Here is a 16048-nt window from a genome sequence, read left to right as displayed (position 1 = left end):
CTTAGTTTTATTTCTCTGCAGGACCAAAATATAATTTTCTTCTCTGCATGTGGTAGTGAATCATACATCAAAATATCCAAGCTCATCAATCCACACCACACTCAAAACAAATCCATGGGAAACCAGCATGCAATTTTGAGAGATTTATCCATGCAGGAAAAAAAAAAAAAGTTAAAGAAAACATGCAAAAGTATATTATTTATAATAATGGATATGCATGGGAAGCCTGAAAGCTTTTTTGTTTTCCTGTTTGTCTTTTTCTTATAGGAGGTTCTAAAGCCAAATCTATGGCACTTTCAGGCACTATGCAGAGCAAATACATAACACACCACAGAGCTGCGTATTTCTACTGGAACAGGGAGAATAAAACAAGTTATTCATCAATCATTCAGGGTATCCACACAAACCAGGCCATACAGTTTGCCTATTCTAGCACTATACCAATCCTCTTCAGCTACAGCATCTTCTGGAGATATATTCTCACTGCTCAACTCAGCTTTCAGCAACAGTGATTTCTGAGTGGTGTGCTATTTATGGCTAGTAAAAATAAGCTGGTGCTCTGTGTAATTCTTTGTACTATTTAAAGCAGAAAACCAAACTGAACCCTTCCTTTGCACCAACAGTTATATTACTGGTAACTTCAATGTTGTAACTGAAATATATAAAAAATACAAGACTCATTCACCTATCAAACCTGATGTGTAAAAATTATTTATGAGACTGCATTTACAGTTATTGAAGTTAACTTCCGCATTTCTTTACAATAACACACTGATTAAAGTCATGAAAATTGAACCCCAGAACAAACTCTTGGGTTTTTTGCAATATAAACTCGTTAATTAAAATGCAAGTAAGAATCTGCTCAATAAATAATACCCTGAAAGTGACTTTCACTAAAAAAAGCCAAAGAATGCTAGATAACAATGAACAGACTATATGTACAGAATGAGACAGACATATTCACCCAATAATGAATGTGAGGGGTTTATTTTTCTAATGGTTGGAATGGCATTGAATTAAAGCAATAGATTCAAAGTAATAGTTGTTAAACCACACTCAAGATTTGTGCCTTCACATTGCTATTGATTACCATTGGGCACTTTGCAGTACCTCAAAGTAAAACTGGTTTGTCTAAGGGTCAAATCTCCACATACTACTTGGTGGGTATGTGGCTTCTTGGGCACAGCAGGAGCAAAGCTGCTCTGCTGAGAATCTAATGCTTAGCAGCCCACAGGAATGCTGGAGGCAGGGCAGAAACAAAGCAAGAGGTGTGAAAAAAACAAAACTGTTGGTAGATCCTTCACCACACAACTCCCAGGTTGCTATGAAGTGAAGACAGAAGAGGTGACGTATTGCAGCTTGAGTGCAGTCTGCTCAACACTCACATCCAAAAAACAAAGCCACACAGTTCTTTCAATTAATCTCTGCTCTTTTGCTGTGTCATTCAGATCTGGAAAGAACTTTCTGTAATAATGCTGCGCTTTTGAAGATTGCAAGATGAATGCAGAAAAGCATTTATCATTCACCCGTATGTACTTCTACAGGCATTGAAATTTGTTGACTTTTCCTTTTAATGCTTTATTCATTAGCCACAATATTCCATCAGCTAAATGCTGTTTCAGAATAAAACTGCAGTCAGCAATAAAATGTTCTTAATATGTAATATTTTTTGTTATTGTGGTGGAATTACCAATTCATCTAAACACTGGAGCTCAGCAGGCAATTTATCACGAATCTGTCTCTCTTCCAGCTTTTAGTCTCAACTGAAAGCCTGAAAAGACCTAAAAGCAAATCTTGAGGGGTAAAAAAAAATTAAACCATTTTTAATAGATCTGCTTTGTTCCAGGCTCATAAGCTTTCATTTGATGCTTTCCAGCCCAGAAATTTTTATGATCGTGTTCACCAATAAGAAAAATTATAATTTTGTGTTCTAATTTCTGCTCACGTGGTTGGAAGGTCTTCTTGGTTTTACTTTGCCTTTTGCCAGTATCCCTGGTGTTTAGAAAAAACAGACAAGTCAATGCAGAAAGATAAAGCTGGACCATTTGGTGATTTTGGTGATTTTTCATTGTAGTTTCACTGGCCACAGGAATATCCATGCAGCATAATTATTTACGTTTCTGATTTGTCATAGCTTCACTTGGCAGATGCAGAGGTTGAAATACAGCAAGGACAAGTAGGACCAGGAAGGAGCTTCATAATTATAACATAAGGAAGTTAAACTTCTCATAATATTCAGGGATTTAGGCACTTGAGAGACCATTTTACTGACTGAATACTAAAGCCTCAGGATGCGTTTCCTAAGTGTTTCAGTGGCCTAAGCCAGATTTTAATACACCCACTGGTGTGATGTGCATTTCCTCCAGTGTTTTCCACCTCAGGTATGACTACTTTCAAGTGCTGTCATATGAAAGAACATGGGTATGTAAAATGCCCAATTTTGGTAATTTTAAGTGATGGTTGATTTCATTTAATCATTTAGGATTTATCTCATAATGCATGCACACATTTTTAAGGGATGTGTAAGCTTCATACGATGTACAAGCATGCTTTCGGAGATGAACAATCCTGAAGAGGATGGAGAACTATGAAGCAGACACGCAGAAGTGGCATCAATGGCCAGCTATGAAAGCCATCCTTCCTCTCAAAGCTCAGCGTAGCTGTCAAGTCACACATACCCTAGTATTTGGGCTGGGTTTATGCCACACAGCTAGGGAGGACCACTACTGTGGCGTACAAAACGCACCACACAAGCTACACCTGAGCTTGGAACGCACAATACAGACACAGTACAGCTTGTGAAAAGCTGTACAAAGTGAACTTGGCTGCAGCAGAGGGCAGTGAGACACCAACGCTAGCAGTCCTCACTCTGCACCTACAAATGCAGAAACCTGTCTTTGGTTATTTGAGTGCAACAGTTACCACTCTTAGGCTTGTTCTTAAGAAAAATTGCGCACTATTTACATGTATTTAGGTGTACACATGTGCAGATATATTGAATATTCACTGTTTAAAATGTTAATTTTGGTTGCTTTGTCTTCTCTGAAAACCATATTCTATTTGATTAATCTACTATTCCCCTTGCCCTCTGCAAATCAAATCCTTTAAACTTTTGCTTTACGAGGTGTTGATTTGCATATTAAAAACAGGCAAAGAATTGCTATACTTCAGGGAGCTGATTTTCATCTTTTCCTCCGTCATCTCTCTCACACTTTGAAAGGTAAGAAACTGGATGCAGTTAAGGAGAAAAAGGGATGGAGGAGGGTGCTGTGGATGAAGACAGCGTAAGTCTTTGGCTCCTTAACTGGGTTAATTTGTCTCCTGGCATGTGAATAGAGAGCTTAAGAGAAAGCTACAGGATAAAAGATAATTGCAAGGCATGCGCTACTCATGTAATTGCTGACACGTCGAATGCTGTGTGTTTCACAGCAGCTTTGAAATACTAGACTTCTTATTGAGGGATGGATGGATTACATTTCCACTGGGTGCAATTTGAAGAAGAGATGCATAAAAGAAGGAAATATAAGTTGTTATAACGAAACCCAGTCTTGACTTGAATTAGTTTAAATGCAACTTGCTCAGAACAATTGATTTTTTATGAGAAATAAATGGATTTGTATGCTCGACCAGTATTTGGCAAGCCAGTTTCCACCAAGCAACTGCTAAACTATTGAATTTACTGTGCAGCATCTGCTGTATATCAATGTGAAAAACTATCAAAAATTATACGCTACTATATATGCATGTATAAACATATGTCAATTTTAACCCATGAACATGTTCTTTATACTATTTACAAATCAATAAACACCTCAAAATTAGTTTGGATATTGATTTAAGTTTTGGCAATTCTTTTTTTTGTGGTTTTTTTTTTTTTTTTTTGTTTGTCTGTTTCTAGGTTTTGTTTGCTTGTTTTAACTAAATAGGCTCATTCATGTTTAGTAAAAAATTGAACTTGGTTTAGATTTGGGACTATCTACATCTTCTAACTTTGCCTGAAAAAGAGACAGTACCACATTTCAAGTGTCCCATTTTTTCAAAGTAAAATTACAGAGGAAAGACAAAATAAGATCTAGAACAAAACTACCCAGATGTTGAGGGAAATCTTTACCAGACTCAGTCCTGCAGTTAAAGCCCTGTAGGTAGGCAATGCAAGCAGCTGGACAGACAGCCTGGGGAAGACAAATCCATTTGTAGTCAGCTCATGGAGGTTTTGGTCCCAATGAAAGTAGTTTCTGAAAGGCACCAAGGCAAGTTTTACCCCTGAAAAAACGGCATTAAGAAAGCAAACATTCTGACCAAGCACTCAGCCTTGCAGCCTGCTCTCCAGGACCTGCTAGGTGATGGGTACTGGCTCTGGCCAGCATTGCCAGTCCTGGTCCTGCTCCCCACACCACAACATCTTTTTTTTGTACAGTTCATCTGAACAGGGGCCTTTCAAACCCTGGACACAAGGAACTCATTTCTCTCTTGTGCCTCTGGCTGCCATATCTGGATGAGAGCTGTGTTTGAGCTCCTCTGAAGGGAAAAGGCAACACCCTCAAGATTGGCTCCAAGGGATCTCATTTCACAATGGGTGTGTGAAATCCTCCAGCAGAACTTGTCTGTCCTGAACTACATCACCAGGGAACACTATCAATAATAAAGTCTCTCTTTCACAACACTGTGGGATTTCTGTACTCCAGCCAAATGCATTTGCTTTGAGTGAGTGACATTCTGATGTGTTCTGGGACAACTCCACAGGCATTTGCCAAGATACATGCTGGCTTCTTCAGACAAGAGACACACAGCAGTTTAAATTTGGTTTAGCTCTTGAGTCTCGAGTAGCGACAGGCCATCTGGCACATTTCAGGAATACTGGCACTTTCTGCTCAGAGAGGTCCAGGACTTACATAAGACAGACATGACAGGACAGGAGTGAAATGTACTGGCAGGGCTGTGTGCATGAAGCTTGCATGGCAGCAATTAATCCAAGACAGTGCAGCCAGGACATAACCCATCAGTCCGCTCACAGCCACTCGGGCAGCTCTGGGAGCAGTGCAAGAAGAGAACTGAGTGTTGGTGTAAGGGTGAGGAGCAGTGAGCGAGCAAGGGACCAGCTAGGGGACTGCTGCTGGGAGGAGGAGGCGTCACTCAAAATGGAGCCATGGGGACAGGCCCACTTGAAGTCGGGGGTATGGGTCAGAATGCAGCTGTTTCAAAATCTCTTGGGAGGAGGGCAGAACAGTGCAAGGATTTTAGGCTGCATGTCTCCCTTGGGTTATGGTAGCAAAGATACTGGTACACAGAATCAGTACAAAAAAAACCCAGGAGAATCTGGAATGAGTTTGGGAATGTGGAGCAGACTGGGAAGCATGAAGGCAGCTTTTTGCACTGGAAAGCTTAGCTGTTGCAGCACTGACTTCTCTTTGACTTGTTCTGGCAACATTGTATAGGACCAAGTCTGAATCAGTGGGAGAAGAAAGTGTGGTTTTGGTACTCCTAATAAAAAGGAGGTTAGTTTTAAGATGCAATTACAAGAAAATTGAAAAAAAAAAATGAGAAAAACAGTTTTGTTGCTAGTTAGTATAATGAGATGTTCTTACAAGAGTCTGATGACTGGGAAAATAGAGAATTGCCAATTCATTTACAGAAACAAAATCATTACCAAGGAAATTTTTTCTCACTAAAAGACAAATGTACAACTCCATTTATTGCAGCAACTGCCATCATGTGCACTGGCTCACAGTCCATTCTGGGTATGGATCACAACACTACTCAATACCTGCCCTCAGGCATTTTTTCACTCCATACTCGAAACTTAACGTTGGACAATGTCTGACACATGCACACAGATGCCACACAGACTGGTTCCACCTTACTTTCATTCTATATGGCTTGCATGTAAAAGTGAAGATTTAACCAAGAAGATAATGGTGTGATATGTCCTCCTTTGACTGACCTACTTTGAGCCAAAAGCTGGAGAAGTGGGTACACAAAGCTACTTCTAATGCAGATTAAAATGTGTCTTTGGCACAGTATCCCCACACAGACTAATCATACATTCAAAAAAGTTTTTCCCATCATTTTTCCCAGATTCCTGTTGTCAAGAGAGGACCATTAATGATAACTCCCTGAGGCTCCTTCTCGTCATATTACCCAATGCCTCATTCACACCTAAGGCATCAGGACAGATGAAAGCAACACACAGATGAGCAGTTCTTTCCCTGGTATTCAAACTTTAAATCAAACACCCACTTTGCTGTACTATAAACAGAGCTGCCTGTTTAGAGCACCAAAGCACTCCTGTAATATTTCTTTTTCTCTAAGATTTGACATTTCTCCTGTGAGAAGCAATTATAATAGAAGTGTCAAGCAAAAATAAATCCTTGTTAATCACAGTCACTGTGAGCCTGCCAAGTAAATCACATCTCAGTATTGCTGTTTTATTTTTCAGGTAGAAATAAAAAGTGTGTGGGCATGCCAGGCTCTAGAATTAAGCTCTTCCCAAGAGGGGGTACCACATTTTTGAAAATACAAGCTCTTCCTCTTGTGTTCATGACCTTGTGCAGAATTAGACAAGCACTAAAACTGAGTATCCAATGATCATAAGAATAGTTCAGGTTGGAAAGATTCTCTGGAGGTTGTCTAGTGCAAACTTCATCCAAAGCAAGGCCAAGTGCACATTTGGGTCAGACTGCTCAGTTCAGCTGGGCTCAGGGGTCCCTGAACAGCTGCAAACCACTGGTTCCACAGCTTCTCCAGGCCACTGGGCCCAGCTCAGTTGCTCTGACCATAAATAACTTTTTCCCTAAATCTAAATCTAGTTGGGATTTCTTACCCTGCAACATGTGTACATTGTCTTTGGTGCTTTCACCATGCACTCCAGGGAAAGGACCTGATCCTGTCTTCTTTATAGCCTCTCTTTCCCTTCAGTTTTTCCTTCCCCAGACTGAACAAATGCAGTGTCCTCAGCTTCCATTCAAATGTAGATGCTGTTGCCTCTTCACCCATCACAAGTACTGATATTATAGATACATTTATTTTGGTTTTGGTCTACAAATAGGCAGGTCTATGCATCTGAAAGGAGAAATGAGAAATGGAGAACACTTTGGGCTTTCAGCTGGGCTATTATTTTCCCATACTTTTCAAACTCAGAAGCTTCATGCACTGTCCATGCATCAAAAGGGAGGTGTCTTCCATTCACCTGAAGGGAATGGTACTGAGCTTGTTCCCCTCCAAATCTGAGAATTTTTTGTGAGCTTTGGAGAGAGGTTTTGTTCTTATTTTATCTTCACCCTCTCACTAATCCCTGTGTTGTGAAAACCAACCATTTCAAGACAATGCAATTGCACCTCCTGTTCCAGAACCGAGTGCAAAGGAGCAGTTTCAATCATGCCAGGGAGCTCCTAACCATGGTTTAAAGATGCTGTAAGGTCTCCCGTTTCCTTTTTCTTTTGAGTAACATGAGGTACCTTGATGATTAGATCAATTACTTTTTTAATGCTATGAATATGAACAGGAATATCAGAAACCTGTTTTAGCTGAGTCAATCCTAAGACATCCAGTCTGTGTATTGCAGACTTGAGCTTATGCAATAAGTTTTCAAATCAGAAAACCAGTTGTTTTCCCCAGGAACGTTCATGAATAGTTAGCTCATACCTGATCCAGCCATAACCTGCAATTTAGTAACATAATTTTCACATCTCATTCTGGATTCATGTTTCTTTTCCCCTGTAAAACCCTAACCCCGAAACTGCCAGTTACACTGAGTCACCATTCTGAAATCAATTTCAAACAGAAACGCCTGTTGCTCAATAAAAAGAAAATAACTGGACAGAGATGCCTTTAAGTAAAAATGTCATTCCAATTTTTATATTACCTGACTTACCCCCAGGAACCCTCTAGATTTGTATTCCATTCCTGTAGCTTAAGTTGGACATTTTTTCTGATGCAAGGAAATCAAATCACTCTCCTGAATCAATCAAAACAACTTTAAACTCTGCTCAGTCCAACAATTTTTACAGTAAAAACATTTTTTAAGTGCTTTAAGTATCACATATGTTCCTCTGCAGGGAATCCTCTTTGCAATGCCTTGACACCAGCTGCACTGCCAGCATCCCTGTTGACAAGAGGAATTTTTCCATTACTTTACAATAGGATAAAAATCCCAAGAGCGAGAAAGGTCCCTTTGAAGTGCCAGTCTTCTCTCAGTTATTGGTGGTGTCTAAATGCAATAATGCAACTTTTACATTTTTAATGACCATTTGAATTTTACTGCAGTGAAATCACAGTCACAGAGAATGATGCCCCTCACTTCTCAGAAGAGGGGGGGGAACTTCCCTAAACAGACTCATCAGTGTGAGTATCTGGTCTGATTTGGAAAGAGACTCAGCAAGATAGAGAAAACTGTATTTGCTTTACAAAGATACACAACATTATAAATTCAAAGTGTCAGGAGTAGTTGGGTATCTCACACTGGACAATGGTCTATTGGTGGAGAGAGGGAAAATAGTTTTTTGCCACTGTAGTCAATACTACTTTTGAAAATGGGTACCAGAAACCCAAATACAAATCCTCCATACAATTCACATCACCCTGAATCACTCGTCATCTATCAATGGCAAAGGTCTCCATTGCACTGGAAGATACTCTGTCTGGAAATACAAGGAAGAACGGTTTTGTACTCTCACTCCCAGTTTCTGCACCACCCACGCTTTTGTACATAGAGCTTTAATAAAGCAGCACACATGCATGAAAGGTATTTCACATTACTTTACCTGTAATTCAAGTCCAGTAGGAGTATCTGCATAGGAATGAGAAAATACATTCAACTCTCTTTCCTGACCTCTTCCCTAAGATTGCCCTACCCTTGTCACAGGAAATGACTCTGACTGGTGATACTCTGATAGCCACAAAAGCTATATAACATGTTTTAATACCTCATCCCAAAGAAATATAAATGCTTGCTTATTAAAACGTAATTAAGAAATATTTGTTCAATGCTTCAGCCTGTAACAGAACAACGTGCAGAAAAATTAAGCAGATGGAGGCATTTTTTCCTTATGTTCCTTCTTTTTTGTGGCTTTAGCATGTTTGCTTATAGTCAGCAAGTACCAGTTTATGTTCTCTTCTCTTTTAACCAGGGTTCTTACCAGTGACGACACTGGGGATTTTGGACAGAAAGCTCTTGACAGTGCGGATGGGAACTCCACCTGTTTTGTCATCCTGCATTCTTGTAATGATGTCTTCAATCTGTCAAAAGAAAGGAAAGGCTTTGTGGTTTATGCAAAACAGTGATTGTAACATTTACATATCATGAGTGCTTTGGAGGCCTGCTAGTAGGATGGTCTTCAAATATAGCATGTGCATTACTGCACAAACACAGACCTAGAGACACAGCTATCGTCCAAATTTAAACCCTGAGATTAGAAATCTTGAGACAACAGACAAACTTTGAAGACAGTGGTTGGATACTGACAAGCCAACTGCAAATGTGCTTTTTTTTGCTGACCAGAGGTGACAGAAAGCTGCTGTTTACTCCACAGTTGAACTGGGTTACACTTCAACCAGCTTAAGGAGCTTTCCATCCATTCCACTTTCACCTCTGTTCCCACATTCATTTGAATCCTCAATACTGTAACCTTGCAAGGGCTTTTATTTTCCAAAGGGTCCCAGACAGTCACCAACTGCCTATGGCTTGAGAAGAATGCAAGACACAGCAACTGGACTTCCCCTGCCTCATGCTGTAGGCTAGGATGGTATACCTCCGTGGTCAGCCTACAAGGTAAATAACCAGAGTAAAATGATTGTAGAGAAAAACTCGTTGGAATTTCACAGCTAGGCTACCTTTTAGCTCACAGGCACATGCGTAATCCATTACATACAGGAAAATACACAATCATCTTCAAAAGCCATGGCAATCAGAAGATCCAATTACTGCAGGAAGGAGCTTAATTCTCCTCCTGTTTACTCTAAAACGGGAAGGAATTTTTGCTCCTTTTAAGGCTACTCACCATACATTTACTTGAAAGCAACATCAGGGAGAACAAAAAGCTAAACAGAAGCACAGTGCAGAAATTCAGTATTTCCAAAAACTCTCTTCAAGTTAATAAGGTCTCAGAAGCCCAACAAAAATAAACCCAAAGCTGTTGCCTTTGTTAGCTCAAGCAGCTGACAGAACAGCCCTACCTGCTGTTGGTGACAGGGGCCAAGGGCAGCCAGACAGGGAATACGGCTCTGATTTTACCTAAAGATTTTCTCCTCACAGATGCTACAAAATGCAACCCCAGCAGAAAGGTTACATGGTGGGAGCACAGGCCCTCTCTCTCCTAAGGCAGCCTAAGAGCTCAATGTGCTCTCTTCAGCTCGGAAAGCCGCTTCATTTAGATGCACAACTGATTTTTTTTCACAGACTTAACACCTACATTTCAAAACAAGTTTAATTTCAAGTCTTCCCAAGGTGGTAAAACAATCTCCCTGCCAACTTCAGACACTGCATTTGATCACTGTGTTTTTAACTTTAGGTTACCACTTAACCGAACTGTTCACACCTTGTTTATATATTACTTGTAAGTTAACACATGTCCTGAACAAATTCTCAGTGGGAATGAAGTCACAAAGATGAAAATATCCTGAGATACTTAATAGGTTACATGACAGTTGGGTACCTACAATTAATTTCCGATAGAATAATGCTACTTTTTCCACAACCCAATCTCTATGAAAATTAATACCACCTTTTCCCCTTTAGCTGAGCTTTATTCAAAGTTATTTGCTGATTAAAAATGTAGGGCTTTTTTCCAATCTGAGGATATCTGGAGAAGGAACTGCTCATCTCTGATACCTGGAGGGGTAACTGCTCTTCTTCAGAGTGGACAAGAAGCATTTCACTGTGTTGAGGGGAGCCTGACAGCATCACTTGTCATCAACTCAGACCTACCTAAGACTATGGTGCTCCAATGCCAGACCTACCAGAGGGACAATGGCATCTCAGTTGCCTGCGAAGGGTGAACACAAAATCACAGAGTGGACCAGGTTGGAAGGGACCACAGTGGGTCATCTGGTTGAACCTCCCTGCTCAAACAGGGTCATCCTAGAGCACACTGCATCCAGAGAGTTCTTGAATATCTCCAGCGAGGGGCACTCCACAACCTCTCTGGGCAACAGTCACACAGTAAAGAAGTTCTTCCTCATATGCAGGTGGAAATTCCTGTGCATCAGTTTCTGCTTGTTGCCTCTTGTCCTATTGCTTGGCACCACAGAGAAGAGCCTGACTCCATTCTGAGTTTTAAACTTCATCCAAGGAGGTCAGTTAGACTAAGAACCACTTCTGCAAGGCAATGAAAAAGCCTCTCTGTTATGTACCTTCATTTGTATGCACTTGTAGCTGACATCAGAGGAAGATTTTCTCCATGCATATTAGGAGGGAACTACTCTAGAATGTGTTATGAGTCCTCCACGTCTCCAGGAACACTTAAGAGCTTCAAAAGTCACAAGCATAATTTTTGGTAAAACTGTTATTTTCTCTTTTTTCTCTTCAATGAAAAATTCAGAATGAAAAATAAGCTAAAAGAATTATTTCAATACAGGAAAATAAACTTTTTATTCTTTTGCTCACTGTAAGCTAAAGAAACATCAGCATGATTTATGCCATTAACACCCTCTGAAAAGTTCCATTTCAAGCAAAATAAAACTTTAATTATCTTAAAAGAAAGATACATTGTTTTTCCTAAACTATTCCCTGTTTCAAGCAATCAGGTAGGCACTGGTATCTCAAATGGGGCCATTAATTTCAGTTTCAGTCACAATTACAAAAGCCTGCTGCAATTTTAAATCAAAAATAAAGAAAACTACTCCAGGGAACTCCTTCCCAAATGGCTCCTTCTTACTCTTGTCTTCCAGTCTGACTACTGGCACTTAATGCTCTCCTTATTTCTAAGTATTGGATATTTCTTCTTTCCTTTCCTTTCTACTCAAATGCCATATCTCCTTTCTTCCCTGTCCTCTCATTTGGTCTAGACATGACTACATATTCATCCTCCTTCAGCACGCCCTGCATTTTCAATCTGCTGCCCAAGAGTCCCTCAGGGTTACAAGGCCCTCGTTGTACATACTCTTTCCATTTCCAACATGCTTTCCTTGTGCTCTCCAGCAAATTTTTGCACTGCTCAGAGGGGACAGCATGGCATACTCAAAGAAACATTTGATGATAATTTTATCCCTTCTTAAACCTATAATCAAGTATTAATTAAAATATTAAAAACCTGTATCTAGCAACCTATGTCCAGTTTTTGTTCAGTTCACTACAAAGAGATCTGACCCTTTGTATCAGCCTTTGTTTTGCGTGCATCCAATGCTTGCAGATATTACTAGCCTGGATCCAAATTCCTGCTGAGCTATGGAAATATTTCATGAATTAAGTGATACAGTGACAAAGCAGAAAAAAAGTGATTATTAGAGCTTCAAGTGTGGAGAAAAGCAAAGAGGGAACATCAAGCATGAAGGTCACTTTCATCAAAGCTTTTCATCTTAGCTCTTAAGAGAGTTACTTAGACACTTGAGCACTAATGAGTCTCCCTTCAGCTTCTGCACGTGGTTAAGTATCCCTTAGGTTTCCCTGTTTGCCAGAGCCCCTGGACAGTTCATTTCATCAGGGTAGGAGGCAAGAACCAGCACAACAAAGCATTCTCATATTTATCACTCCTAAATGAGCAAGCTTCAGTGAACTAACTTCTGCCCAACAAAAGTCATAGTAAGAAAAGGCAATAGTTTGGTTTTTTTTTAATATGACAGGGGTCACTGCTCTTTCAACCTAGTCTGATTTTGCATCATTAAAGGGAATGGTTATTTTTCCCTCCAAGTGGATTCTGGGTCAGTATCTCCCCAAGAAAGCCAGAGCAATTCATGTATCTGCTGTCACTGTTAGCTACACACTGTAATGTATGCCTAACAAACCAGATCTGCCTTTCCTCCTGACTGGTTGCTGACAACTCTGCTCCCTACATTTATCCAGAATGTTTTTATTTCACATTATTCCATTTGCATTGCATTGAAAAGGGCTTCTGGCTTCAGGAACACATTAGTGGAGACATAAACTACTGCAAGAAGTTTATGAGAGGCTACCAACATATTCTGTGACACAGAATGTGTTGGGGATTTAATGTATATGTAGGATTTGCTAGTACTCATAAGACCTTCTTTTCCACTATCAGCACTTTTGCTGGCCTAAGGAGGCTGAAGGCACAAAGTAGAAGACCTTGAATTTCTGTCAGAGCCAAGATGTCTATCACTGGAAGATGAGAAGTCCTTTTTCTGAGGAAGGGGCAAACAAAAGATTACATTTGTTGATGTGTTAGAATAACTAAGTCATAATACAACAACAAATGTAACAACCACAGCCTGGGAACTTTGGGTCAGTATCACACAACATTCCTGCTGCTACCATTATAAGAGGGAAAACGACTCTCAGCTTTGCAGTAGCTTTTCTTTCTCCCAGCACCAAAGCAGACACCCCTTTTGCTGCACACTAGCATGCACAGCCTTGCTCAGCCCTGGTCAAGGTCAACCTTGAAGGTGACACGCTGAGGGGAAGGGCAAGTAACACATGAAAAAGAAAAGCTAACAGTTCCCACCTCCGACAACCCCATGCCTGGACACCAACAGCAGCTACTGGAGCTACCTGGCTGAACATGTTCAATTGCGACTGAGTGACGACCACATAATGATGTCAGAGGCCACCACAGTCCCATTTTATTTTTGTGAGCTAGTGAGGAAAACAATGCACTTTTCATATTCTAGTCTCTGAATTAGCTACACAAACTCCCTTGGACCCTGCAGGAAAGCTCCTGCTGCTTATTTCTGAATATTTTGGTATGCACCAGATTCCTGACCAATTAACTCATAGCAGATACCCTACTCTTGGGGGGATTCCTGTCACCAGCTAACCCGTGGCTGGAGAGTCTCCAAGCATCACTCATCAGTGCTAATATTAAATGTATAGGGTTAGACAGACAGCTCTGTGCAACTGCAAATATCCTTTTTGACCTGGCTGATGGCAGCTCTCATGCATACTGGTGGAGTTGGATGGTGCATGGAGGAAAAGGTCAATCTATTGTCAGCTAGCATGATGGCAATAATTATAAACACATTTGATCTTTTACTCTTGACTGAAATGTAAGTTTAAAATAGACTGTTTCTCACAGTGCCAACTCTTATGGGTCCTGTAAGTGCCTCTGACTAGCCCTCGACACTGCCAGTATGCCTGTACCTTTTGCACCTGCTGACTCCTGCCACACAGCCCCCACATACACAGACAAGGAAAGTTAATTTGACAAGATGCCTGAAGCCAACTTGCTTCACTGGTCCAGACAATTTCACTCTGCTCAAAAACAGGACGAGGAGGCAAAAAATAAAGGGCTATACCCTTCAGCACCCTTGAGGGAAAAAGGACAACCTTGCCTCTGAGACGACGCTGGAAAGCAGCAAGGCAGCACTACCAGCTTCATCTGCATCTGTCCAAGTCTCCGCTCTTGCATAACAGAGACAATACAGAAATACACAGTGGTGGTGAAACTTAATTCAAAGATGTCCAAGAAGGACTTGGAGTGCCTTGCACAGCAGACACCACATGACTAGGAAAGATATGCTCTCCATCTCTGACAACCTTTCACAATTCCAACAAAATCAAATGGCAGCAGAGCACCGACGTGCCAGCCAGCAGGGCCGTTTGTCCACTTTCCACATGGCCATCTTCCAATGACAGCTGAGGGCAGGGGTGCTGATGCAACTTGTGCTCTTTCTGATGGAGTTCTCTCTGCTTATTTTAAATTTCAGAGCTTATTTCAGATAAAGACAGAGTATACTACATATCTCCCTCAAATTTGAACATGTGTCAGGGAACAAAGAAAATAACAACTGCGATCTTCAGATGTTTATTGGGATGGTGAAACAGCTAAAAATGTCACCTTGAAACTGGTAACATGCTTTAGCATTCATATATCTCTACCGTGAACAAGAGGGTATCAGTGAAGGAACAACCACCAAGGCATTTGTCATGATTAATTGTATACTATTGCTAATTTAGCTAGAGCTTCACAAAAGTGAGCATCTACTCACAAGTCATTACATGGAGGGACAGGTTTCACCACACCAATTGAATTAACCAAAACAATTCTTAGGTAAAAACTGTGACTTATTTAGCTGCTGAGGTACAACACCAGAGTCTGGGAAGCATCATTTTGACTGGACCATGTCTCCCCTAACACAGCCTACAGTGCCAGCTCTGCATGGCATCCCTAGTTCAGGCCTGGGCTGCATCAAGAGAACATGCAGCCACGGAAAACAAGAGCTAGAGCTGTTTCCCTCAGGCAGTATATGCACAGTTCAAAACCAGAGCTTAATATTCAGCAGAAAAACAAAGCTTAGCAAATTAATTCAGCAAACAGAGAGAAATTCTCTAAATGAGCTGAACTAATGCAATTTTCTCCCTCCCCAAAAAATCAAGCATTTTAGCCCATCAGTGTCAACAGTTAGAAGCAAAAGACATCAATGTGTCAGTGTTATGCAAACTCAATTTTTCATTAAAAACATTTTGACAGACAACTCCCAATGAGCTCAAATTCTACATGAGCTATAATTGCTAAAAAGAGGAAGCCATTTTGGCATATTAGAAAGCTGAGTAAAATAGGAAAAGTAAAGTCTTGCTTATGGATTGTGCCATGAAATTACAGTAGCAGATGCTTGGGACTGTTGCATTATACAGCACAACAGGAGTTTCTTGTGAACAGCGGTGCATTTTTTTCCCCATCCTTTTTACAGTTATGGTAAAGATGTCACATATATGCACATAATCAGCTTGAGAGATCTTACACCATCTAAAGTACAACTGCTCTAATTAAAAACCTTCTCAGGCTAGCTACAAATTAGACTAATATTTACTTTGTTCTATAAGCAGAAGTGTTAAGTTTCTTATGACTGTAGGAAGGTATCATAAATATCCAGTGAAGACAATACGAATTTTAAATAAAACACTCCAATGGAAACCAAGTAGTCATAGAATTATGACTGA

At 40.4% G+C, this 16048-nt stretch overlaps 1 protein-coding gene across 6 annotated transcripts in view; it reads right to left on the bottom strand.

Moving 5' to 3' along the window:
* RGS6 (regulator of G protein signaling 6) overlaps positions 1-16048 on the bottom strand; it is a 265004-nt gene that overhangs the window by 96865 nt on the left and 152091 nt on the right. For all 6 annotated transcript variants that reach the window (XM_027642017.1, XM_027642021.1, XM_027642022.1 and 3 more), the window contains one exon: positions 9135-9234. In XM_027642017.1, coding sequence (XP_027497818.1) covers positions 9135-9234 — 100 coding nt within the window. The remainder of the gene's footprint in view (positions 1-9134; positions 9235-16048) is intronic.

Source organism: Corapipo altera, unplaced genomic scaffold (assembly GCF_003945725.1).
Source record: "Corapipo altera isolate COAL_440 unplaced genomic scaffold, ASM394572v1 23b, whole genome shotgun sequence".
NCBI classification, from domain to species: domain Eukaryota; kingdom Metazoa; phylum Chordata; class Aves; order Passeriformes; family Pipridae; genus Corapipo; species Corapipo altera.
This window is presented reverse-complemented; position numbering and strand designations above follow the sequence as displayed.